The sequence below is a fragment of the Drosophila mauritiana genome, chromosome 2L, assembly GCF_004382145.1.
Source record: "Drosophila mauritiana strain mau12 chromosome 2L, ASM438214v1, whole genome shotgun sequence".
In the NCBI taxonomy this organism is placed as follows: domain Eukaryota; kingdom Metazoa; phylum Arthropoda; class Insecta; order Diptera; family Drosophilidae; genus Drosophila; species Drosophila mauritiana.
This window is the reverse complement of record NC_046667.1, coordinates 19191012-19217524: the sequence shown is the minus strand read 5'-3', so window position 1 is coordinate 19217524 and position 26513 is coordinate 19191012. Positions and strand designations below refer to the sequence as shown.

Here is a 26513-nt window from a genome sequence, read left to right as displayed (position 1 = left end):
GCCAGCCAAGCGGGGTGACAGCAATATATGTACATATATCAATGGTCAATTCAGTGTATCCACTCCACTGACAGGCGTTTGGATTTTAATCTAAGTACTAGTAGTTTCAATTTCAATGGAGAAGTAACAGATACTTGATTCAAAGGAAAATAAGCGCCCTCATAATTAGTTTAAACTACGAATTGTTAACATTTTGACAATTTAGAACGTATGCTTCCGGACTCAGGTGCTCCAGTTGGCACCAACCTACGTTTCTTCCCATTTCTGCTAATGCACTCCCTCTCCATTGCAGAGTAGCCTTGCTGGCCACGAGAAAACCCTGGGATTACCCACTTGGCTCAGCTGCTACCTAAGCCAGTGACACGTGTTAAGCATTACGTTGACCTGCTGATGCTCGTCCTGTGGGATCCGGAGCCCAGCTTTAAGCGCCCATAAACGTGGCCATCGGAATATTATTTCGAAACGATATTGGGCAAGCGATAAGCATAATTGCGGCAATAAAAGTTTCCAACTTCTGTACGACACGCTCTTGGATCTGCTGGTAAAAATGCAACTGCAGCTGCTGCTGCTGCTCGAAGAAGCGAGCTGATCGAATTGAGGAATACCTATTGGTATAGGGTTTCTTAAGAAAATTTGTTTCAGACTACTTTACTATACAATGCAATGTCTCACAATAATCGGGTAACCTCACAATAAATATAATAGCTGACTAAAAGATAACTAAGTTAGCCTTTAGGTTAATGTGATACAGGACTCTTAGTTGGGCTGGGATACATTATGATACCCTGTTAGAGGTTCCAGAAAAAACAGAAGTGGCCGGAAAGGCATGTCTGACAAGCGCACGCTTACGCGGGAATTGCCAGGACTAAAACAGCGTTGCATGCACCCAACTCGCACAAACACACACACCAGCACAACCATCCGCATCCAAACGAACGCATAACAATGCAAACTTTATGGGATTTACGGGGGAGGATATCCCCATAGCCCCAGCTGGGGTGCCACCCCGCACACGCCCCCTCACGCGCATACGTCAGGATATCGCCAGGACGCGAGGTTCTGGATCGCAGCTGCGTATGCAACGATTTTTTTACATTGCATTTACCTTTGATTCTATCTAGCTACTTGTTATTCCGCTTTCTTTGCTCCTTTTTACTTTTTGTACTTTTTTTTACTTTTTATACCCTTTTCACATTTTTCGGGTCGGATTTGTGCTGCTCAACAATTGTTATTGAAATTGTTTTGCCAATTTTTGGCCAACCATAAAATTTTGTTTGCCAAGGATACTTACTTGTGCCACCGAATGAGAAATCGCCTGAGAAGGCAATAGCATGTGAGAAAGAGAGAGCGGAAGAGAGAGAGAAATGGCAAATAGACATTTTCAAGAAGGGTTAGTACGATTGCCGACATAATGGACCAAGGCAAATAAAAACGGATCTAAGCGCACTCTAAATTCAAAATGAAATTGGTTAAAAGTCCTTTTGTGCAGCATGTGAAAGACGGCGAGGCGAGAGAAGGGCAGCAGTTAGTGAAATGTCCTCCGAAAATAAAGCGGGGCATCCCCAGTCCCACATCCGCGATACTCACTTGTCTCACCGGTGGTACATGTCGCTGGTGCCGAGGGCGGTCCACGTCCAATATTGTTCACGGCTATCACGTAGAACTCGTACTCCGTGTAGGGACTCAGGGCGCGGACCACATAGTACATGGTGATGATGCCGCTTATCTCGCTGAAGGCCTGGTTGGCGTTCTTCGGCTTGTACTGGATCACGTAATACTGCAAGTCCTCGGGACCCTTGTACGACCACTCCAGACGCACCGAAGTGGCGGTCACCTCGGAGATTTGCACATCGGTGGGTGCGGTGGGCAGAGCTATGGAAGAGACCATGTTTCGATTGTCAGTTTCCCAAGTAAATGCATTGCACTCCACTTACATTGCACTTTAACCACCGAAACGGAATCGATTTGGCCCAAAGTGGAGGCCGCTATGCAAGTGTAGTTGGCGCTCTCCTGGATATTGATCAGCTGCAGGACATTTCGCCCGATTGGCATCTCATTCTCGGGTGTAAGATCTTCAGAGCCTGAAAAGGAAAAGTAATTGAGTATTGGAAGACCATATTCTACAACCAATTGACATACCCTTCATCCACTTGACATGCGGCATGGGTGAGCCGACGGCAATGCAGGATAGATTCAGATTGGATCCCAACATCACCTCGCTGATGGTCTCTGGTGGGCGGGAGAAGGTGGGCGGAACACGACGGACTTTCACATACAAGTTGGTGGCCTTCGAGTGCTCCGTGCCCATTGAGTTCTCAGCCACACACTCGTATTTGCCCTGATCCTCCTCGCGACTGTTTTCGATTTGCAGGAAGCCTACAAAAAAAGAGGTAGTGTTATTCATAGGTACATTTAAGAATTATTTAAATATTCATACAACTAAAGTAATACTTAAGAATCTATGCTTATTGGAGATATACCTGCTATTTCTAGAACAGCTGCCATATTTTCAGCTTTTACCTGACTAATGGGTTGGTTAACCCTTTATATAGATTTATTTTACAGCCCACCCAAATGCAGTTGGCCACTGATGCAATTGGCTACCTGTTTCCATATATAAGCTACTGTTCCATGACCAAGGAAATCAGTATTCCTTCGAGTCTCTCTATGAGAACAACACAAAATGTTGAACGTGTTTTTAATAACCAGCCTCTTTTATGTTGCGAGTGCCACCACCTATGTGACCACCAATAGTCACATCGAGATGCCAATATACCAGAAGCGTCCTTTGAGCGAGCAAATGGAGATGATTGATATCCTGGATTTGGGTGACCGTCCCAGACGACAGGCGGAGCCCAATCTCCACAATTCAGCCTCGAAATTCCTTCTCGAAGTTTACAACGAGATTAGCGAGGACCAAGAGCCCAAAGAGGTACTGCATCAGCGCCACAAACGCTCGCTGGACGATGACATTCTGATTTCCAGCGAGGATCGACAGGAGATTGCCAGTTGCAACAGCATCCTTACCTTTTCGAGCCGCTTGAAACCCGAGGAACTGGACAACGAGCTTGATATGCACATTACCTTCAACACCAACGATGTGCCAGTGGATTTGAGTTTGGTTCAGGCCATGCTCAGGATATACAAGCAACCTAGTCTGGTGGACAGAAGGGAGAACTTCACCGTGTCCGTGTACCGAAAACTGGACAATCGCCAGGACTTTTCCTATCGCATTCTGGGCTCTGTGAATACTACGAGCAGCCAACGTGGCTGGTTGGAATTCAATTTGACAGATACGCTGCGGTCTTGGTTACTCAATAAGGGACTGCAACGGCGAAACGAGCTAAGGATATCAATTGGCGACTCCCAGCTGAGCACATTTGCAGCCGGATTGGTGACACCGCAGGCCAGCCGCTCCAGTTTAGAGCCCTTTATTGTCGGCTATTTCAACGGACCCGAGCTGCTGGTCAAAATACAGAAACTTCGTTTCAAGAGAGATCTGGAGAAGCGCAGGGCCGGTGGTGGTTCGCCACCACCTCCTCCGCCGCCGCCCGTGGATCTGTACAGACCTCCGCAGTCCTGCGAGCGCCTCAACTTCACCGTGGACTTCAAGGAGCTGCACATGCACAACTGGGTGATAGCGCCCAAAAAGTTCGAGGCCTATTTCTGCGGCGGCGGTTGCAACTTCCCGCTGGGCACCAAAATGAATGCCACCAACCACGCCATCGTCCAAACCCTGATGCACCTGAAGCAGCCGCATCTGCCCAAGCCCTGCTGTGTGCCCACAGTTTTGGGAGCCATCACTATTCTGCGGTATCTCAATGAGGACATCATCGACCTGACCAAATACCAAAAGGCAGTGGCCAAGGAGTGCGGATGTCATTAGATTTAATTGCCTATTTCGATTGTGATGTACATAGTCATGGTGTAGTTATAAGTTTATATAAGATGAATACAACTAAAAGTACTTGTAAAACTGACATATTTGAGTTTCAATCGTAGTAGTGATTCGTTCTTCTAAGATACATATATCAACTGCTTAAAAAGGCTTAGAGCTGTAAAGGCTTAAAAAATACCCATCGATGCTTAACTAAGTTACTAAAACTCTTCATTAAACTCAAGAGCCAACTAGTTGCTACAGTTACGAGAACCTAACCCTTTTTGAATATTGTGGTGTAAGAATTTTATGCTTATTTAGCACAACCTCTCTACTTGTTACGCTCTTTTATGACCTCCTTTGGTAATGGGCACCGGGGTTTAACCGTAACAGACTCGTAAGATCTTAGATTTATCAATAAATTTGAAAGTCAAATGATGTTTGCTTATCTCACATCACTTTGATAGGCAACCCACATTATCCTTGCCCCATAAAAAGGTCCTCAATTCACCTTTATGCACGGAATCCATCCACTCGACTTTGGCATGTGGATGCCACGGCGGCCATGAGAAGCAACACATGGAAAATTAACACTTTTTATATGATTTTAAAAGCCACATAAATTTTACGACTAGTCACCGCCAACCCCCGAAGATGTTGCAATCCCTCCAATGAGGAATTACACACCCGCACACGACTATTAAAAACCGTCGCTCGCTTTTCCGGCATATTACGCTAATGTGGATGACAAACATACGGCGGAAATGCCGGAGGAGTATTTTCGATGGTTGGAGTGGCGGGAAGGGTGGGGGGAGGGTCATAAAATGCCTTCACATTGACATTATATTTATATGACTAATAAACAATGAAGCACGAGAGGGCGATGAGTAGACAAAATGAATTTTACGCAAACAAAATCCACTTCCCTTCGGCGTTGTTGTGCTTCCCGCAAAAATCCAGTGGCTTTTAAATCAACAGTTACGAATGCGTTTTTCCGGCAAACAATATTTTTGACAGCCATTGGCATTTTGGAGCTGGCCAAAACCATTAAGTTGTGGCCCAAATGCCTATGTTATGGCGCTTTTTAATTGACCAATAACTATGATTTCACACGATGATTCCGAGGGACACAGTTGACATCACATGATTTGTTTTACTCGGTTCATAATTTATTTTGCAAATTCATTTCATACTTTTCGCAAAATCATATTAGCAATTTAAATGAAGCATGAGAGATTCGTTAACAGCGTGTGAATTTCTAAGCGTTTAAACTCCAAAGCCGACTGTTACTGTGTGTGTGTGTGTGAGTGTGCGTGAGTGCGAAATTAATCATATTGAGTTCGATATTCAATTTTCTCTCGCACACAATTAACGAACAACCTCAATTCAATATGCACACGTACTCACACAGAGCATGTGTGTGTGTGGGTGAGCAAGTTTAAAATCTGCATGAAATATGACAATTAATTTGCGAAACAAGAGTTTTTCATATGCAATATTATCGTTTAATTATTTATTGCTGCATTTTGCGCATATTCAAGCAGTATTGATCGCGCTTAATCGGAAAGCTTAAATTACAAAATCGTATTTTCTTTTGATATAATACTGAGCTTAACATTGCGATCGAGTGCAAACGTTCATTGTCGTTCGAAAGAACATCGTTTATATCTTCCTACTCATAGTCATATTTGAATTTGTAATGTATTTTAATTAAATAATTTACTAGTTACCCAAGCAAGTTGGAAAAAGAACTAATTACCATTTGTTACATAAAGCTTATGGCATATGTTGCACACTGCAAATTTGTGCTGGTTTAATATCCCTTGGCAAAGGGTTGTGTAGTTACCATTTAAAAGGAATAATAAATAGACCGTGTCAATAAACAAATATGGGAGTACAATCGACTACAGTTGAGTGAATCATTTTAATGGCTTCTGAAGCTGCGGGGCCATAAAAAATATAGACGCCAGGGGTCTCGAAAAAGGGTACCTAAAATAGGAACATTTTGCAGAGCAAACTAAATTCTAATTTATTAAAAGCCTACGTGATATTATATAACCAGTTTAGATTCCTAATTTTTAAATTGTTTCTTGGTTGCCCCCCCTGAAAAGAATCCTTGACTACGCTCGTGTCCTTCGCATATTGAGCAAAAACTGCAGGACAGCGTTAAATGTTGCAAAATCGCTCAGTTCGCACTAAAGCCATGTTTATTGTGTCTATTTTATGTACCTTTCCGTTTTACTATGGATGTCATTTTTTGTTTGATAGCAACAAAACAAACGGGGCAGCTGTGGGGCATGTGGGGCATGTGGGGCATGCGGGGGGAATAAAAAATGGGCAGATTGCTGTGCGGTTTTAGTGCAGCGCCCATTGAAGCTGTGTTTTAGGTTTGTTTTCGCTGTGAAAAGGACGCTTTGTGCTTTTATTCGCGCTGCCACTGCCGGCTCACCTATAACATGCATCAAAGTTGATTGTTGCGAAATTTATTGCATGCTATTTGGCCTGCATGGCGGAACATTTATTACGCTTGTTGCACTTCCGGTGCAGCCAGCATTGCCCCAACAGACTGGCCTATTGTTTAGGGTCCGCTGAACCATTCAAACAAGCATTAAATGGTGCAACTTTTATAAATAATCGAAGTCCTCTCTTTTCCCGCTGACATGTGTAGCCCAGCGATCCAAACAAACGCCACTTGCCCCATCAGAAATGCTGACATTATTCGAGGTAAGGAGGCGCCACAATAGGATGCAAATAATGAAACAGAAAGACAGCGTCTGTGGAGAGCGTTGATTAAAATTTACGAAGCCAAGTTTCATTAAAACTCTTGCCAACCCTCTGCCAAAAACATTAACTTAAGCCACCTCACACACAGATACGCACACACACACACACAACTTGCGTGCGTGCTGGCTGTAGCAATAAAAATTAAGCTAGCATACATATGGGCGCCGTCTGCCTCCCGAATGTAAGTCATTTTCACCGAGTTTTCGGCCTTGTCTCTGCGTGCGTGTGCTACTCTTATGAAAATTAAAAATTCTTTCAAGCGCCATAAAAAGGAAATACAAACAAATGGACAGGCTAGCAAACGAGTCCGCTCGGTGAGCAGGTGAATATTTTATGAAAAATGTCGCTTAACCCAAAGGGGTTTGGCTTCAAGCGTTTCTGAAAAATGATACAAATCATTCTTAAGAGTTTAAGGCGGGGTTATGTGCTGATGGTTAGAATGGTTTGCAGTTAGAAAAAACGATCGATCAAGCTAGGTTTCAGATGTTCTTTATTACTATTACTACGTAAGTCATGGCTCATTTCAGTCTTTTCCCCTTTGGTTTGTGTAGACACACAGCTAATGGGTTAAAAACTAGCAAACTAAATTGAACGCTATGATCTTTTTCATGAAGGTTTGAACAATCTAGCTTAGACAATTCTTTCTTAGCAATTTTAAAAACTTTTCAAAAGCGATTTCCAGATTGAAGCTCCGTAGTTTTTACCTTTTCCTATTCTGCGAGGGGCATGGAGCACCTTGTGCCACCCTGTGGCCGTTGTAAATGCGGCAAGACATTGGCTGCGGGTTAGTTCGGACGTGGCACACATGTGGCACGCCACACAGCTGCACTTCCGCTAGCGCAGTCATTTTCATATTCAGCAACTTCCGCTCGAAACGCACACTCTTGCACTTTCGTTGCCAAGGATTTTCGGTTCGAGTTTGAGTTCGACTTCGGCTTTGGTATTGGGTTCAGCTTCAAATGCTTGGCTGCACGCCCAAATGGGATTATTAATTTAATTATGCTTTAATTTAAGTAGTCCTCGTTGTCGTCGTCGTTACAAAGTGACATTTATGGGGCGACTTCGCCTGCCCCCCTTCCTACTTCTGCGCCCCAAGTTCATCCACATAAAAGTGTGCAAAGTTTCAATTTTGGTAATGCAAGTGACGACGACTTATCGTCAACCGAAAGAAGAAACCCAACTGACCCCCATTCCAGCCACTTCACGAGGCGCAGGAGAGTGGAGGTGGAGCTGGAGCTGGAGCTGGAGCTGGAACAGGACATGCCCCCGCTGGGAGAAAGCCGTTCTAGTCATGCACATTTTGGCAATTACTGTCTCATTTTCAACAAAAGTGACTGTCAACTCTTTCGAGCTGCTGGAGGAGCGACAAGGAGTGACAAGGAGGAGCTCATAATTTAAGCATTAAACTTTTCCCAAAATGCTTTCAAGTTGACTTGCCTTAACTACAGTTTTACGGCTCAAGTAAATAATTGCGTGCAGACCCCGCTTTCCCGCCACCACGCCATACCATTTTCCCCATTTTCTTATTTTCCCTCCGCAATTTCCTCTGGCCCACAGGTTGGTCACGTCAAGTGGCAAGGCGATTGTAATGATGGAGCCCAGCAATTAAAGAGTTGTGGAGCTGGAGCTGGAGCCGGAGCAGGGGCCCAGGTCGCAGTTCGCAGTTCGCAAGTCGAGGGGCCATCATCGTCGCAGCTGCTGCCCCTTTTTTTGGTGGGGCAGGAAGTGGAGCTGTTGCCACGTGCAAGTTTCGAACAAAAGAAGGTATAAAAATGTCATATAAAAAATAAGACGATGTTGCAAGCTGGGCTCTCTTCCGCGAGGCAAGCTCGTCGTCGGTCGGTCGGTCGGTCATAAGTTGCTTTTAAGTTTTGCACATAAAGGTCTACCTGCTGAGTTATATGGCCTCCTCTATTCGCAGTTTTACGCCACGGCAATCCGGCGAGCAATCCAACTCAATACTCAGCTAGTTAAAACTTGAGTGCCCACTTGAGCAAAGCTGTGTTTAATTTTAACTAGACTTTTATTGACATGTTTTGCTTATAAGATCGTGTTCTTAATATTCACTTAATGGAATGCTTAAAGAAACACAAAAGCCAGCCGAGTTTACACTTGGCATTTACGTACCTACATTTCCTCGAAGTTTATAAAATAAAGATTGAATGAAAATGGAAGTTCTCTGCTGACTGGTGCGATTCAATTGCACCTGCTCCAGGCACGGAAGCCATTATCGTCTCAATCGCTCCCTGAAAGACCCTTCTTCGTTGACACTTCCATTCAGTTGAGTTCATCTGCCAACACACAACCCATTAAGACAATTGGCTCAGGCGAAACCAATTTCTGATAAGCCTCTTTTGCTTAAAAGCCAAATTATGATATTTGAAAGAGCCCCACATTTTTCTGCTACTCCTTTCCCTTTTGGCCAATGAGGATTCCAGCCCCAAGAATGTAATTTCCCCAGACGCTGCGGCAGAACCTTTTCATGGTAAAAAGCAAAGAGCAGAAAAAACAAGGAAACCAGCAAGGGAAACAGGGAAAAACCGTGGTCACTACGCCAAAGGTTTTTTTATTCCTTCCGTTATGCTTTTTATTGAACAAAAGCCCTCAGGGACTATTTGGCGAAATAAAAATAAAGGTATAATACTCAATAATATTGTCGCTGGACGTTGCCCGCCTTCGTCCTATTGGGAGCCTACCCTTTTTCCCGTTTCGCTTCGAAGGACTAAATTAACTACCAACTGGCAGAGAGTACGAAATGCCCTACGCAGTAATTTTAAATAAATTATTTATAAATGTGTTTGTGCATTCGAGTGCGACCGCTGTCATTTGCCTTTGCTGCCACACGCTCAAGTGGAAAATGTTGAAGAACCAAGAAGCGAGCTAAAACAGCGAATACTTTGAATAATGCCTAAGAAAATTGGGTAGTTATATGTGCTCTTTGCAGTAGATTTTGCAGCTTACTTGGAAAAAGGAAATGTATTTTTAAGATTTTTGCAGAGCTCTATATACTTTACTATATCCCCTCCCCGCGCCCATTCCTTTGTGATTCCCAACGATTTTCGGACTGGCCCGAGGGCCTGTGGCAAAGAGGAGTGTATAATAATCACATTAATGTATCCGAGCGAAGGCGATTGGTGTGCGTCAAAGGAAAGGGAGCACAGCATGGCCCGCCTGGCCATGAGGTGCTTCGGGCTCTTGAGACGCTTTTATTAAAATAATAAAGTTCTAATTTAATTATGACGCGAACAAAATGAAGTACGACTGCCGCCGAGTTACTTTTCATTTGATAACTCACGTACCCCGAGAGGACCTCTTCTCCGCCCTCCGCCACCCGCAATCCTGCGTCCCTGCAGGCTCTAATTAGCAGGCGGCGGCCGTATAACCGAAAAATCAACGCGCTCAGGGGAAAATGCCCTGGATATATATGGGGAGTGGGGCTGTGGGTGTACAATAAAGGACCATAAAGTGCTAATTGAATAAAACGGCACATGACTTGCATAACTTATTATGCGAAATATTTATTCTCGCCACTGCAGAGAGACGCAGGACGAAGGACACAGAACTCGGGACGCGTTGGATCTTCACAATGGGGCAGCTGGGCGAACCCGTCCGAATCCGAATCCTCACCTCGGGCCAAATATTTATTTTCATAAATTTAAAGCGCGCTTTAAGAGGAGCGCGGGGAGGCGAAGCGAAAAGGGCGTTTAGGGCACCCAAAAGGATATTTAGCTGGCGGAAATACTTTTACGTTTCGTTTAACGCGCCAAAGATGGTGCCAGTCTGGTCGAAAGCCCCATCCCCCCACCGCCTCCTGACCATAGCTCACCTTTTCCAGGTGGGTAAAACAAGTTGCTCGGCCCACGTAAAACTAATTTAACCCGCAAAAGCCTCCTACTCCAACTCCTCCTCCTTCCTGCTCCTCTTCTGTATCCACAAGCCAACACGGCCACTTTGGTTCGTGTTGCGCTAAATTAGTCGACCTCCACATCCGTGAAAGGCGGGCAAAAAATAGGAGAATCCAACAAATATCCGTGGACTATGTTTGCATGGATTCTCATCGTTGGAGCGGCGAAAATAATTTCACCTTGGGGAAATACATGTAACAGTTTTTAATTTGCATCGCTGTAGGCCAACAAAAGGCGATGGATAGTTTGGTTTGGACCGCGTTTCAAATGGCTGCAAGTTGCGGAGTCGGGGCAACCTAAAGCAATCTACTCGCTTGAATAGTCTGATGCAAGGAAAGCAAGGAAATTTGCCCCCGAGGGAATACACTTCAGTTTCTCATCTATTTATTAGCTTTTCATTTGAATGCTTTTCAATGGTAGAATAGAGATGTTCGAATGTTTGTAGTTACATACATAAAATGATCGGAAATATTTTAAAAACTTTCGTATTGTACAAATGGATTATCTTTTTGCAACATGTCCTTGCAACAACCTGTACCGCGCAAAAAGAACGCTGCGGCATCTCAGGACGCCTGAAAGTCAGTCGCATCCTGGCAAAGGACCTCCCATGGAGGCCAGTCAATTGTTTGGCGGGCTGTATTACGCGTAAGCGACCATTTCATTAGCATAGCGGCGCCACAGGCAGATGTTGGATCACAGGACCACTGGCCCAGCAAGGACATCGCATAATGTTTTTGTTAACGTCGCTGTTTTCTTGCCAGGCCCAACACGTTTCAATTGTTAGGGCTCGATGGTCGAGGTGGCCTAGGTGGTGAATGATGGCCCAGTGGAAAACATTTGTCCGATCACCGCGCGTCCTGGCAATTGAAATAATGCCCGCCCAGCTCCCCTCCCGCCACAGCTTTTCCGCATTTTCCGCAGGCCCACCGTCACTCCACTCGCATTTCGTTTGTCAACGTGTCCATTATTGATGTCGTTTTAAAAGGCACTCTTTAATGCATATTAATGTCAATATTAATGTCAATATTTGAGCCTCTAATGACCGGAGGCTCTTCGGGGCTCTGCAGCTGGCAGCTTTTGTGTTAGTTTCGCCCTCTTAGTCCTCCGTTTGATGTGACACACAGAGAGAGGAAGATCGGTGTGCTAACGACGCGACCTGACATTGAACATATAATTATCAAATGCTGCGAATGCTGCGAGTCCTGTGAGTCCTGCGACGCCTGATTAAAGGACTCGGTGACGTTTTGTTGACATGCGGAAAGTTTGAGAGAGCTGGAAAAGGTCGCTCCATCCTCATCGGCCTTTCAAAGGACGAACTTTGCGCGGGTGAGAGTGGCTGGCTGCTACCTGACAAAAGTCAAACGTTAACTAAGCGCCCGAAAACTTGCGACACAAAGTGCGTCGAAGCGTAAGTAAACTCCCAAGTAATTCAAATGAGCGTAAGCGAAAAACAGCTGAGCAAAAAATTATCTAAAAAGGACGAGACCCGCTCAAAAGGCAGCGGACACAGTGTGGGACTAGAATTTTAATAAATGAAGTCCTTGGTCCTTTGAAGCTCCCAGGCGAACATAATGTAACGTAATCCCTGGCCGATGGGAGATAATACAACTCAATCTATGTATATATGTACCAAAAATGTATAAACTGTTGATTGACTTAAGGGATCATGATTCTAAATACTTAGTTACCATAAAAAGAAAAAGATTGTTTAATAACTATGATAAGTAAATATCACGTATACTATCAGTGTTTTGCAAAGACTTAAGTTAAGTTATTAAAGCAAACTGACTGAATTGTACTTACCATCCTTGAGAGAGTAGCGCGGATTGCTCATATCAACCTTTGTCTGATTCTTAATCCAGTAAATGTTTGGCGTCGGATTGCCGATGGCTTTGCATGTCATGAGGACCGTGTGACCCACTTCAATGACGCGAGTTCCCGGACCCTGGGTTATAACCGGAAAGCCTGCGGGTGTTTTATCGCCTGCAACGAGGAGAAAGTCGCGGGTAACAAAGGGTTAAAAATTATTATGTTGCGAAATGCGAAAAACAAAACAAAAGTAGCGCGCGCAAAAAGCAGTGTGCTCATATGGCAGTTTAATAAGGAGCGGGATCTACGAGGGAACGGCGAGGGCACAGGACGCCTAGGAGTTTTGGACAAACAATATGGCGTGGCACACAAACACACTCTCTCTCACACACACACACTCTTATGCGAACAAAGTATTGTTTTACACGACTCTTTTATACATACGGAAGTTGCCGTTTTCTGCCATTTTTTCTTTTTTGTGTGTGAAAGCTTGGCTGCGTCGTCAGTTGCTTTTGTTGGCTGCTTTCTACGCCATTTTGTAAGTCAAACAATGGGATTCCCGCACTCACACACTCGCACAGTCGCACACTCGCACACCCGCACACACGCAGCATGCACAAAAGTATTTGTGTGTGAGGTCAGCATTTACCCCAACTCCGGGTGACATTTCCTTTGTTGCAACGCTTGCCAGCTTTAAGGGAATTTCAGTTGTGGACGCTTTGCCCTCGCCCGATTTTCCTCCGCTTCCCGAAATGCCCACTTCCATTTCATTTTATTTCATTTTATTTTTCCGCTTTCTGCGACCAGCTTAAAGAAAACTCTCGCGGTGGCTGTCAAGTGGCCCCGGCTGCGACTGTCATCTGCGCGCCCAACTGCATCTTTCAAATGAACAAAGCTCATTTACATTTTCCAATTAAATCCGTCGGCGGCCATGGCAATTGGCAAAAAAGGGAGCGGCAAAAGGGGCCGGGATGTGGACGTGGATGTGGATGCGGATGCAGATGCAGATGAGGGCCAAGCGGATGCGGATGATTCCAGCTGCCACTGACGCCGCCAGCAGCTGCCGTTGCATTCCATCTGCCGACTGTTGCTGCAGGATTTGCTACACTAGGCGAGAGAGTGCTACAAGTTCGGGATTCCTAACTAACATTTGAATCCTGCCAACTCAATTCCTAAAGTAATTCCCTTAAAATGAACCAGCGCATCTCAAATAGCTTATAGTAATTATTTCAAGATCCCAAAAATACCTTTCCTCCCTCTTTAAACTTCATTTTCCGAATGTCTTATCCCAATCCTTTTTGAGGATAGGGTATATGGCGGTTGTTGTGGTCGCATTGACTTTCCTAAGCCAGCTTTTTGGCATTTACTGAAACATTTAACAGCGACAAAATCCACAATAAACGGGCACCGAGAAGTTAGTTGCAGTCGCTTGTTTTTGCCCTGGCCTTTCCTCTGTTAACTGCTGCACCGCTTTCGTCCTGCCGGCCCCCGAATGTCCTGCCAAAAATGTCTTGCCTCGCACTTAGTTGTTGTGGAGTGTGTTTTTCGCCTTCTGCAGGATAAATTCGGATGCAGGATGCGAAGCGTTTGTCTGTGTGTGTGTGTGCGTTTGTGGTGTGTTTTCAGCGTGAAATTAAAATTTTAACACAGAGGATACAAAAAATGCGGTTGCCCGTGAATATGTATATGCTTTGCACAAAGGCATAAAATGCAAAACTCCAGTAGCAAAAAGAATAAACAACGCAGCATTGATGTTGACATTTGACGTTGCCGTCATCATCATCATCATCGCACACATCCACAACTGCACATGCACATCCACACATTGTGTCCCAATGTCCTGCAGTCCCGAATGTCCTTCCTCCCAGCCCGCTTCTGCCCTTTCAGCCCCCCTCGATTCCATATTGTCGGTTGCCATTTTCAGTCATTTTCACATCACCCTGCCGTTTGTGCGTTGCTTTATTTATTATTGCAGTGTCACTTCCTCGCAAATGCATAACGAAACAAACACGCAGCAGCCGAAAACGAAAAAACAAAAGGGCAAATGAAACACAACGAAACTGGGCCAAAATTAACAAATAAAACTTTTACATTTGTATTAAACAATGTAGAAAAGTGCATTCTATTCGAATAACGAATGTGCAGGAGTGCAAACAGCGCCAAAACTCCGACTAAGCGTATAACAATGAACAAATATCAAAGCACTGCGGATAGAGTTCCTCTTTTCAAATGGTTTCGTTTTTCGAATTGCCAAGGGAAGAACCCTAAGCTTTTGAGTTTGGACAAATATTAAAAAGCCAATCAGACTCGAAAAATGGCGAAAAAGCTACAGTTCCCCCAATTCAAAGTGGCTAAAAACAACAATAGCCATAGGGCTCAATTCGCATTTGAAATTTGTAGCTTCGTCAATTTTTGAGAGAAATCCTTGCAAATATGTGGTAAAGTGGATAAAAGGCTTAGTTAAATAAGCAATCTAGTGAAGATAAAAAGGTTTAGTTAAATGGGAAATTTAATTTAGGAATTTAAAAGTAGAAGTGCTTTAAGAGCTATTCAAATAACCTTGAAGAACCATTATTTGATTAGCGCCCTGAACGCAATCCCAATGAATGGATACTCCTGCCGTCGACAGGCCATAGTGCCAATTTATGGGACTTTCCATCCGCAGCAAAGCACTTTCGCATCCTTTCATTATGTGACTAAACTTGCACAGCCCGTTGTTCTCGAAACTGATGACAAGTGCCGCCCAAAAATCCACAACAACAGTTCACACTTAACAATGAAACTGGACGATGTTGTGCGCCATGTGTGAGCGGAAATTTTGTGAAAATTTGGCTGGATGGAAAAGCTGGCCAACACTTAATTTACAGCATTATAGAGGTCCGACGGGAGAGAAGAGGTGCACCCATAGGAAGCCTATCCTCACAAAAAAAATACTAATGTAGAACGCATGGATGGTTAGGAATACTATGGTATGTGCGTTGCGACAGTGCGTGACCAAAAACTGATGAAGTCAGAAGCGAACTTATAAACAAGAGAGAAGGATATACTCGAGTCTAGCGACTATTAGATACCCATTACTCTGAATTAATCAGTATAAAGGGTCAGAAGTCGTGGAAGTTTCACACGAATTGACTTTATGTGCTGATATTCACATTTACTTAACTTTAAATAACTTTGTAGTGGACCCAACTAAATATTTTAAAGTTTAACAACGCACTATTTAGTCACTAGAAACTGCTTAATCCCTAAATTCTAACCTTACGGTTGTAAAATTAAAATATACGGACAGACGGCATCGATCCTTATCAGGAATACACATACTCTATGGGTTGGAGTTTGATACCTCCTATCTAATACATACGTACCAAGAAATCTAACATACCCTTATACTCTACGAGTAGCGGGTATAAAAAGTCAAAAGCAGCAGTCGCACCCACCAGCCTGTCGAATTCCTCTGACACTTTCATGCATTTCAATTAAACTGTCGCTCGAGTGCGAAAATGTACAAGGCTAAATGTTTGAATAATGTCGAAGTTGGGGATCAAGAACAAAAGCTGACTAGACGACAGCAACACCATTACCATTACCACCACCATCGCCATCACCAAAGCTCTGTTGATCTCGGCGACAGGTTTTTAATGAATTAGCCGAAAAGAAAGAGAGAGGGACTAAGAAAGGACCTCCCGCCCGCCACTGGGTCTTTTCATATACATATGGCGACTGTATGGAAGCGTGTATCTTGAAAACGATAAACATCATTAGCCGGCACAAAAGGGCTTTATTTGCATCTCGTCTGCTTTTAGGTGCCACTGACCCGCCGCCAGGATGAATGAAATCCGCCGAGACTGGGAATCTCAGGTTTTGCCTTATCGAGTCCAATTCAAAAGGCGCATTTTCACGCCATGCTTTTTTTTTGTATCCCCGACATCAAAATGTTTCTTTTTTTCGTCTTTTGTCTCTGTCAAAGAGACGGAAAATATGTTGTGTTCACAAGAAACTCTGAACGCTGGATGAATGTCACTCGAAAAGGGTGTTTGTGGACACGGCAAACATTTCCGAGCGAAATGCTTAAAGCAAACTCGCCATTTTGGCTTTAAAGTCACCGCAGGTTTCACAAAAGAGCGATACAGCCGGCTACTGGCCACAAAGCATAAATTTGCATATTTTAATTATTCATGCATTTTTAAGATTGATAAGAAATGTTGTGGCCAACCGACGTTGCGTTCGTCGTCGTCTGTCCAAGGATTTCCAGGGGTCTCTATGCTCCCGGCTAGTTAAAATATCATTTTTCATTGGTCAGCAGCAGCAAAAGCATCAGATCCGGAAAATTTGTACCGAACATTTTTCGTTCTGGGCGACACAAAGTGTGAACTGACATGGCAAAAGAGTTAAAAGTATGATTAAATTGTAGAAAAATCCACTTCGTGTATGGTTAAGAAATATTTAGACTTTCCTTCAAAGTCTCCAGTTGGCACAAAAAACTGATGAAATGTTCAACATAGAAGAAAACATTTTTTATAAAACATTTTGGAATGATCATTGCTTGTGCTTCGAATTGAAATCGCAAAATAGATATATGTAGCAACCGTTTTAGGACAACAATAATTTTAAAAAGTCGTTGAAAATCACATAAATCACATAAATTGAAAACTAAAACGGGTCACTGAGAGACGGAAAATCCGTCCTTTGGAGAACATAATTATTTATAATACACACGCAAATAAATTCAGTGAACAAGAAAAGACAAAAGCTAAATCAAGCAATCCAAAGCAAATCAAACTTGGTGTCAACTTATTTCGGATTATTCCCGGCAAACTTTTCTCCTTGCGAGCGAAGTAGCCAAGCAATTGAAAACAAATCAAAACCGAGGGAGAAGCGGTGACAGCCACAATTGACAATCTTGGGGTATATATATATAATATATATATATATATTTATAGGCCGGCGTAGGGATACCCGGACTAAACCGGAAAGTTCCTCACCGAGGACGACTGAGCAAACAGTTGCGGGTTTCTAAGCAAAGTTCCCCAGCTATAGTTAGGGCAAAATCCCAAACAAAACATTCTCGAAAATTGAGTGTTTATTGTGTTAAGTAGACGACACACTCTCCACAGAACCACCAAAGGAGGACACATCCAGAGGGCCAAGGAGCCGGGGGGAAATGGGAAGTGAAAAGTGTGCGACAGGACGAGCCAAAGCTGAAGAGCCTCTGGCAGAGTAAATAACCGTTTTTTAGTGGCAGGCCGGAACGGAAAAAAAGGGAAAAAGACAACTGGCTAAAGATGTTAGACAATGCCAACAATAAAGCCGCAAGTGCCGGCGGCTTTAGAAAAAGAAAGAAAAAAAAATTGGGGACTGGAACCCAGAGCACGAAGACGAAGTTTCATGCCCAAGACGTCGGCAAATTTGTGGCCAGTCAACACTTCCTGTTCCCGGAATCGCATGTGGATTGTCCGGGTGTGTGCGACTTGGACTGGCTATAAGTGACATCAAGGAGACCCATTGATCAGCGTAATGAAGAGGCCGACGGTTCCCTAATTGCTGTCGCCAGCCAGTAGGCCCACTACTGCCCATAAAGGCTCAGATGCAGTCACGCCCCAGAAGATGATGATGCGGATGAGCTCTTGGCTCTCGAGGCTCGAGGCTTAAGCTGGCAGCCATGATGGCAGTTAATAGATAATAGCACCGGTCGAAGGACCCTCCCAAGGAGTTGATTTGAGTGGAGTTCAGTTGACGAACTGCTGGCTGGCAGCAATCAAATGAGTTGAAGTTTCTTATATAGGCAGCTCCATAAATGCACTCACTACTTTGGACTTCCGACGTGGGCCGTAGAAATATATAAATTGAAATATATACATTTCAAGAAATTGGGCCTTAAGAAACCCTGCACTTTAGGTTTAACCCTAAAATGTTTGCTGATTACGGATCTATGGGAATAATGTACATATATGAAAACCGTAAAAAGCTTGCAACCATTTGTCGATTCCTGCCCTCCAGTGTCCGCTCAGATGTGGATGTGGCTGGAAAAAGGATGCGAGCTGTCCTCCTCGCCTGACAAACTGACGGACTTGGATGGCTTGTCTGTTTGTCTAACTGTCAGTTCCGTCTGATGGCTGCATGTGTATCCACTGACAGACGACATGCACAGCGTACATCTTATTAAGTTTGCATTACGATGTTGCACTCCGAGCTAGGTGCTTGTGTCCTTGCAGTCCTTCGGCTCTGTCCGAATCGACTCAGCTCCTAAGACGACTGGCACTGAGGCAAAAACATAGCTTAAACTTGAAGAGAACTCAACAACTATTTAAAGGACATTAAATGGTTTCTGCATGAGTCTTTAAGAGCATTTTTACCATTAAATGGTCAATCAATTTACATCAATGTTTCGAAAACTTTTATGAGAGTATTCCAAGTTTTAGTTGGGTAATCCAGACTAGTTTCTCTCAGTGCGCAATGATGAGATAGTGAGCTGGACAGGGGAGTGCATTGAAGTGTGCCGGAGTTTCAATTTCTCTGTCCAGGCCATGACTGTCGAAGTCTATTTTAACATACGTCCGCCGTCCCTTTCGTTTCGAATGCTGCTCTCTCTCTCACGCTCCGCATTTCGCAATTTAATTTAATTTTTCCCGTTGTAGACGTTTGATAATGCTGCCCCGCCTGCCGAGCAGTTACTATTACTACTCCGGCTGCCACTGCTGCCTTTCAGCAGCTTCTGCCACTGCCACTGCCACTGGTCTACTTCGCAGTTATGGGCTGGCTGGCGCATTTTATAAATTTTTAAACTTATGGCTCATTTTTATGCATTTCCACAGAATGCGCAGTGAGACTGCAAGGGAAAATAAACGAAAAGAAAATGAGGAGCAGAGGACGATGTGGAGAGAGAATGGCCGGAAGGTATGCGGACTCATCCGATTTTCAGTTTCGGCTTGCAACCCATCTCCTCGGGACCTCCTGCTCCTGCAGCTCCTCTCACTTGTCTACCCCCGGGCATTTCTAATGCGTTTTAATGCTATAATAAATCATTGGGAATCCATTTGTATTGTCAACACAAGTTGACAACCGAAACGAACGCAGAGGACGCGTTTGGCTTGCATGCGTGTTGACCATTAAACGCCAACTGGTATGCAATAAAAAGCGAGAATCGAGAAAAGCTGTTATATTTAGACAGCGAGACACATAAACACCTCGCCATCTGGAATTCCTCGACAGTCCTTGCTAATGATTCGTCAGCTAAAGCATGAAAGTTTTAATGAGATTGGAAAAAGAATGGGTTCGTACAGTGGCAGTGGTAAAATATGTTCAGGCTCAAAGGATGTCGTAAAAAGAGGAATAGAAACCCCAAATGCCATGCTGTTTCTTTTATATTTCGAGTGCAATCTCCTCGATTTACTGCTGATTTCATGCCATTCAATGCTGAACTATTCATTCACCATTGACCCACATGAAGCCATAGATCACGCGCCGTTTTAGCCTGGCAAACACACCAAGAGAAACGCTCGCAGGCAGCACAAACAAATAGCAACAAAGGGGACGGCGAAATTAATAAATAAATTAATAAATTACAAATAATTTATCACAATCCGCACACACGCGCGCCGCTATTTCCTATTCCCAGGCAGCCACCTTCTGTCTAAATAAGTCTATTAGAGAAATGAAAATAAATTGCGTGCTTTCAGGCGCCTGCCAGGACGAAACATCGAATGCCGCCGACAACATGCCAACTTGGACAGACACTCACACACACACACACACACATAACGAGCAGCAGGAAAAACAAAAGCCAAATTCAATTATAAATGCGTGTAGCAGGCATTGTCTATAAGTCCCTATATGTGTTTATATATAGTATATGGAATGGTTTCGGTTTGACTCTGGCTGTGCGCTTGTGTACTAAGTGTAAGTGATTAATTTTTGACAGGCACATTTGTTGTGCGGTATTGAAAACAATCAATGCCCAATCTACGACACGGCTCCCCAAAGGATCCCCTACCGACATCGGCAATTAGAGAACTTGAGCAAAACTGCCCGGCAAACCTCAAGTGGATTGCTCGAGATTGCGTTTATTGAGATTGAGAACACAGCCAGCATGTATGGTAAATAAATATTTTGCATACCATTCCTAATTGACTACAAATCGAGGCCAACCAAGACAGCTATTGCATATAATGTTGGGGGTCGCCTTGGGTAAAAATTATTTATTGAGCATATAACATGATACTTAAAATGCAGAGTAAAATAAATAAGGCAATCGAGAATGCAGCAAAAGCCTGTCAAAAAGTGTTTGTAGTCCTTCAATCCTTACTCTTAAAACTTAAAACTACGAGTTACTAATTATAACCGTTACCAAACTGAAGAACTTCCAAAGGAAATCGATAAATACGCAACAAGACATCACAAGTGCGCCACCTAGCGGTGGTTACATGAACTGCCCATAGCTTTTTAATGAATATTCCGATTCGAATAATTTTTGGCATGCAGATGGATATTGATAAGAATCGACTATATGTGTTGTACTTTAAGAAAAAACCCTGATAATGTGGCAATCGATTATGCTCGTGGATTTCAAGACGTGCTTATCTTTGAGTATATCCCAAAAAGGCACAGCCTTTTGCCTTCAACTTTCGATGCCTCCATCTCATTTAGTGGCCATTGCTCAAATATTTACATGCTGCCTGTTTTTACGACTATCTGCTGAGCCACATCCTTGCACCACCGACCCCGCGCCAATTGGCAAATGTGCGTTTTGGGTAAAATTATAACATAAACCACCTGGATGCCCCAACCGATTCTGGATGCTACGCGTGCAGGTGGTAAATATAAAAATCAAGCGAAAAACCAAAGCCAAAGCTGAAAGCCGCCAGAAACCCAGCGAAGCTCTGGCCATAATGCAAATTTATGATCAGAATTCAATTATGTGCTTATTGAAACGCAGCTGCTGCCAAATGTTGCTGGCGTAGGGAATTGTAGGCCATTGTGGGCCAGCGAGGGGAGCAAGGAGGGCCGGCCATTCACGCATCCGGCCAGCAGTTAATACTGCCCAGTTTAACGGCTGAAGCCAAAAGACTATGATTTACGCACACCCAAACAGATACGACCGTCGAATGTGCATGTGCGTGTGGCACAACAAACGAACACTCACACACACACACACGGCGTGGCAATTGTGGCTTAAAGTGCGTGGCACAGCACTTTATGTGCAACGGGCGCCGCACAGAGGCGTCATTAAATCAGTTAACAAATAAATACCAAACCAAAGAAATCGCGGCGGCTAAAAGGGCCAGCACATTACTGGCTTCAAATTAGGCCAACAGGGATGCGCCGGGTGGCATGGGAAATAATCGTAATTTTAATAACTTTATAAAGAAAAACTAAGCAAAAAAACAAAACTAAGCATGTTATATTCACCTCTAAAAACAAAATTAGAATTTAGATTAAATTAAATTACAAAAAGAGAAAAAAAAGCAAAGTTCAAAATTATTAAGGTAAATGTATTTAGTTAATTTTAAAAATTTTTTATTTCTATTTTGATTGGTTTCTTTTCAATGAAGTCCTGCCGGAAAACTCTCAATTAAACAGCCTAGTAAATAATTCCACTGTTAAATAGTTGCTCGCTTTCAACTTTTACCCTATTGACATGTATTATTTTAATTTACTGCTTGTTTGAGGCAAACTATTTAACTGCGACACACATACAAGGCATAAACACCGCAGGGAGGTGTGGCTTTAAAAATGTAGCTTTTCCAGCTATTATTCTTTTATTTTGTGCTATTTTTTGTAGCTCGATCCCGATGCTCTTTTCCAGCTTTCACTGTCTGGGCGTTCATGAATAAATAATTTGAAATTAATTACATGTAACAGACTACTGGTCCGCCTGCCTGCTTTATGCGAGTTTGTTGTTAAACCATCACAAAATAAAGGAGAGGGAATAAAAAACAAACAAATATTAAAATAAGTACGAGAAAGGCATCCGTTTGGCTGTTGTCAAAGGTGGACGTCGGTCAATTGGCAGTTGGGTGTGAGCGGTGGGTTATAAAATATATATAAAGTATATGGGAAAACAAGATGTGCGACGACTGCTGCACGGATTTATGGTACGCAATTAACAATGCCGGCCATTAAGCGCAACTACAACTACAACTATAACAGCTACGCATACAAGCAGAGCTACATTTACAGGCCACAAATACAATTGCACGTACGCGTGTGAGCGCGTTCAACATTTTATAGCACACTTTTATGGGGCAACAAACAGACTTTTATTCGCATTCTCACACAGCACGCTCTCGGTGGTACAGCCGCTGGCAGCTTAAATGTTTTTGAATTTAAACTTATAATTAAAAAACTTTTCTTCTCTGTGCCGGGCCCCCGACATTGTTAGCCCTTTAATTGGCTCTTTGTTACAGTAGTTTTCCGCTTTCCGCCACCGCCATCGCCCCTGCATCCATCCATTCCGTAGTAGCCACCAAATGCCATTTCAATTCATTGGCATTTTTGTTTTTTGGCCCGCGCTCAGACTTAAATCTTTCATATGTAAATGGAATGTTGAACATTGAAATGGACTTGCATTAAGTTGCATAATTACATTTCGCAATAAACGCTGGACACCGCACCGCACCGCAGCACACATATAATTGAGTGCCGTTCGCCTTGCCATTTGGACGTGGCACTCTGGCTGGGGCATCCGGGGCACATACAATATATTATTTATTGCAAATATGCCCATAAAAAGCACAATGTAGTCCGGGCCGGAATGGCGTCTGAGGTAAAAGTAATGGCAACTACCTTTTGCACTTTGGCATATGACAACAGCTGCGCTGCTGCATGTAAGCTGTGCATAGTGCCCCTGCTGACATGGTGCATAAAAAATGATTACAACGCACAAAAGTCGGGGAATGCAGTGAAATGCTTGCACTTTTATCCCGTGATAATGCCCGGTCCTGGGACAGTTAAATCAGTGATAGAAACGGCGAAATAACCCTTCTCTATTTGTTTCCAACTTTATGCGCATTTCCCATTTGCTTTAATTAACCGCTCGTACTTTAATTAAGACAGTAATGCCATAACAATAATAACTGGAATAATGCACAGGAAAATCGGAGCCACGACACGACACACAGAAAACCAGAGAGCGTCGCATATGGCGCATAAAAATGCCGGAAATGCCGTACAAAAACTAATAACCAAACGGAAATGCAAAAATGCAAACCAGCATACGTACGTTCGTATTTAAACAAGACAACACGAAAATAAAGAAGAAAGAGTACAGAATGCAGAAAGCAGAACGACAGCCATAAAAACCTTCGCCGTGCTGGGGAATAAACAAAATTGAACCAAAATTGTGGCATGCAACGGAATCTGGCACTATGGCGAAGGTAGCGAGCATAAACCAAAGGACATTAAATGTTCAACTGACAGCGAAAAAACTGAAATTTAATTAATTTCATACGCGAGTCAAATATTTTCAGTGTCCAATGCATCTGCATCCCCATCGATTTCCACCTTTTTGCAACTTAACCTGGGTGCTCATTTAATTTATATATTCCAAATTTTTTTGTAAACCAGCAAACGTATTCTCGTATTTTCACTCCGCTTGCGTTTCAATTTTTGTTTGACATCTATTAACATTTTTCTTGTTGCCGAAGCCCTTCGTTGTTTTTTCCCCCATTTAGTTGGCTTGTTTTTTATGGCCAGACATTTACATAATTAAATTTATAAACATTATTGGTGGCATGCTTTTAGCTTTATTAATTTTGCGCCGTTTTCGGATGCATATGTCAGGGGAAATGACTGTGGACACACATCGCGATACTCCTCGAACCCCAAGAGCCCGGGATTTGGGGTAATGGAGTCCACTTCCTGTTTGCCAGCCACCAACATATGCCGGCCACATATGTCTATATATATAGACATATAGTATATATGTTATGCATGTGCTTCGGTTTGTTTATTAATTATATAGCTCTGCTGGCCGAAGGACCCCTTTCGGGATACGCACATGTGCAGCTCATTTAATCAATTTACCTTTAGTTGCTGATGGGCGGAATGGCCGTAAAGGCAAATTAATTACCAAAAACACATCTTGATATTATCATTGGGATGACTAAAACTATATAAAACTCATATAGCAGTATAGGCAATATACAAAACATGTAGCTTACGCCTTTAAATTGCAGTTTACAAGTAAATATTTTTAAAATGTATGTATATAATAACAAAATACTCAGTATCCGGAAGTTCATTATTATGCATGTGCATATTAAAACCGCGTTAAATATTGTATGTGCCCCGTCGATGCTTATTAATTATTTATTCTTATTTCTGAAAGTATATAAATGTTTTAACAGATTGATTAAATGAGCACTTGAGGCTCCCCTGTGATTATATGAAAACAAAGAACTATTGAGTTTTTCCCGAACCCATTATTTTATTTATTAATATGAAATGCGTGTCAAGGACAAATACGAGCTTATTGACAATTTAAAAAGCAAATAATGCGTTGGCATGAGTGTGACAGTCGGCCAGTGAACAAAAGCACACAATTCAATCATTTTTGTTATTGAATAATGGCCAAGAATCGAGGGTCGAGGGAAGGGAACGGCCAGCATTTAATTAAAAATGGCCGCGAAAAGGATAAATAAGAAAACAGCGGGGGGATTCCCTTATTAATTAGTTCGCAATTAGAGCAAAAGGACTCTATTCACTGCTGCAAAAGGCAGAAGCACTCGTGCATGTGGGCGTGTCCGAATGACAGAGCCAGAATCCTTCAGCAAATGGAGATGGGATGGGCTGAAATGAGATGAGATAAACTTGAGCTCGAGTTGCTCGAGTTGCCGTCATCATTGTCATTATCATTATCATCAAACAACAAGTGCATTCTTAATTGCTTTCGCTGGAGCCGGAGTAGATGCGCAAGTTTTTTAGTTGTCGTTCGGACTTATTATTTGCCCATAAAGCAAATGCGTAAAACTCGCCAAAGAAAGTTATAATTATGCTGATTGCGGCGGCAGAGTGGCGATGACGTTGCTGTTTATACAACAGGATATCTCTTTAGCTGGCCATTGGGATTTTAGGCCAGAATCAAATACATATACATATATATCGGTAAGCCGCATTTCCGCTTCTGCCATAGATATGCAAATGTAATTAGTTGCATGCCAGGACATGGACACGGATGCAGCCACGGACAGCAAGGATACGGACAGCCGGGATACGGACAGCAGCCAACTGTAAAACGCCACACTGCGCTCTCGACGCTCGGCGCCTTGTAAAATGTTAGCGTACCGAAACAATTTATAGCGAAAATAGAATTAAAACCACAAAAGCAAAACATGCCAACAAAGAGGCGAACAAAAAAGCGAAAAGTATAAAGGATTCGCAGTGGAGAAAGGAAACGGAGAAAGGGACCTGAGCGATATAAAATATACAAGCAGCCAGCCAAAAGGCAGGACCCACTGCGAAAAAATGCAAAATGGGTGGCGGCGTGGGGCGGTAAGAAAGAGCAGTCGGCTAAACCAAGATTTATATGCGGAAAAAGTCTACGGACTCCTCACTGGAGTCCTGGAATACCTCTTAGGCGTGGTAACAAAATGAATTCATATCGAAATGTATTGGAAAGTATCCCCGGAGATACTCAATTGCTTTATGGTTCAGTTAAGTGTAATTATAGTATGTAAATGTTTACAGCAATTCAAAGCAGATACTTTTAAAGAGTCAATTGCCAACTCTTTTTAACATTAATACAAATGAACTATTGTTCAACACGTAACTGAATCACACTGAAGCAAAAATGTAACTTTATAACACTTCTTTATAAAACACAAGAAGGAACCATGTTGTGGAACTCCAGTGTTCGGTAGTATGAAGACATTTAATCAGCCAGCTCGACATGCATACCTGTGGCTACAGGGTATGCTCACAAGAGGCAACAAAATCAAGATGGAGCAGGCCGGAGTGGAGGTGCCAGCCAGGTGGGGAGTTCGCGGGGCGATGGCCAACAGAAAAATGTGCATAGATTTGGCCACAATGCCTGGAACGCGGCAGGAACTCTCCCGAGCGAGAAGAACGAAAAAGGACGATGCATATAAATTTGTAATTCTTGATGCAACCGCGCCGTTTATTAATTTAAAATTCAATTTCAA

At 43.1% G+C, this 26513-nt stretch overlaps 2 protein-coding genes across 9 annotated transcripts in view; one reads left to right on the top strand and one right to left on the bottom strand.

Moving 5' to 3' along the window:
* LOC117140604 (tyrosine-protein phosphatase Lar) overlaps window positions 1-26513 on the bottom strand; it is a 115817-nt gene that overhangs the window by 19035 nt on the left and 70269 nt on the right. For 5 of the 8 annotated variants that reach the window (XM_033303626.1, XM_033303618.1, XM_033303660.1 and 2 more), the window contains 5 exons: window positions 12370-12549; window positions 2140-2376; window positions 1935-2081; window positions 1597-1872; window positions 1292-1315 (listed from right to left, as the gene is read on the bottom strand). In XM_033303626.1, coding sequence (XP_033159517.1) covers window positions 1292-1315; window positions 1597-1872; window positions 1935-2081; window positions 2140-2376; window positions 12370-12549 — 864 coding nt within the window. Of the gene's footprint in view, window positions 1-1291; window positions 1316-1587; window positions 1873-1934; window positions 2082-2139; window positions 2377-12369; window positions 12550-26513 lie in introns of all 8 variants that reach the window. The other 3 variants (XM_033303636.1, XM_033303670.1, XM_033303651.1) reach the window with 1 other exon arrangement.
* On the top strand, window positions 2638-3980 carry LOC117140675 (protein screw). Its single transcript, XM_033303733.1, has one exon. It carries the CDS (start codon window positions 2684-2686, stop codon window positions 3884-3886), a length of 1203 nt encoding a protein of 400 aa, XP_033159624.1. The 5' UTR covers window positions 2638-2683; the 3' UTR covers window positions 3887-3980.

Bases quoted from the DNA above. Each gene is read 5' to 3' on its own strand.
- LOC117140675 (XM_033303733.1), top strand. From the start codon at position 2,684: ATGTTGAACGTGTTTTTAATAACCAGCCTCTTTTATGTTGCGAGTGCC.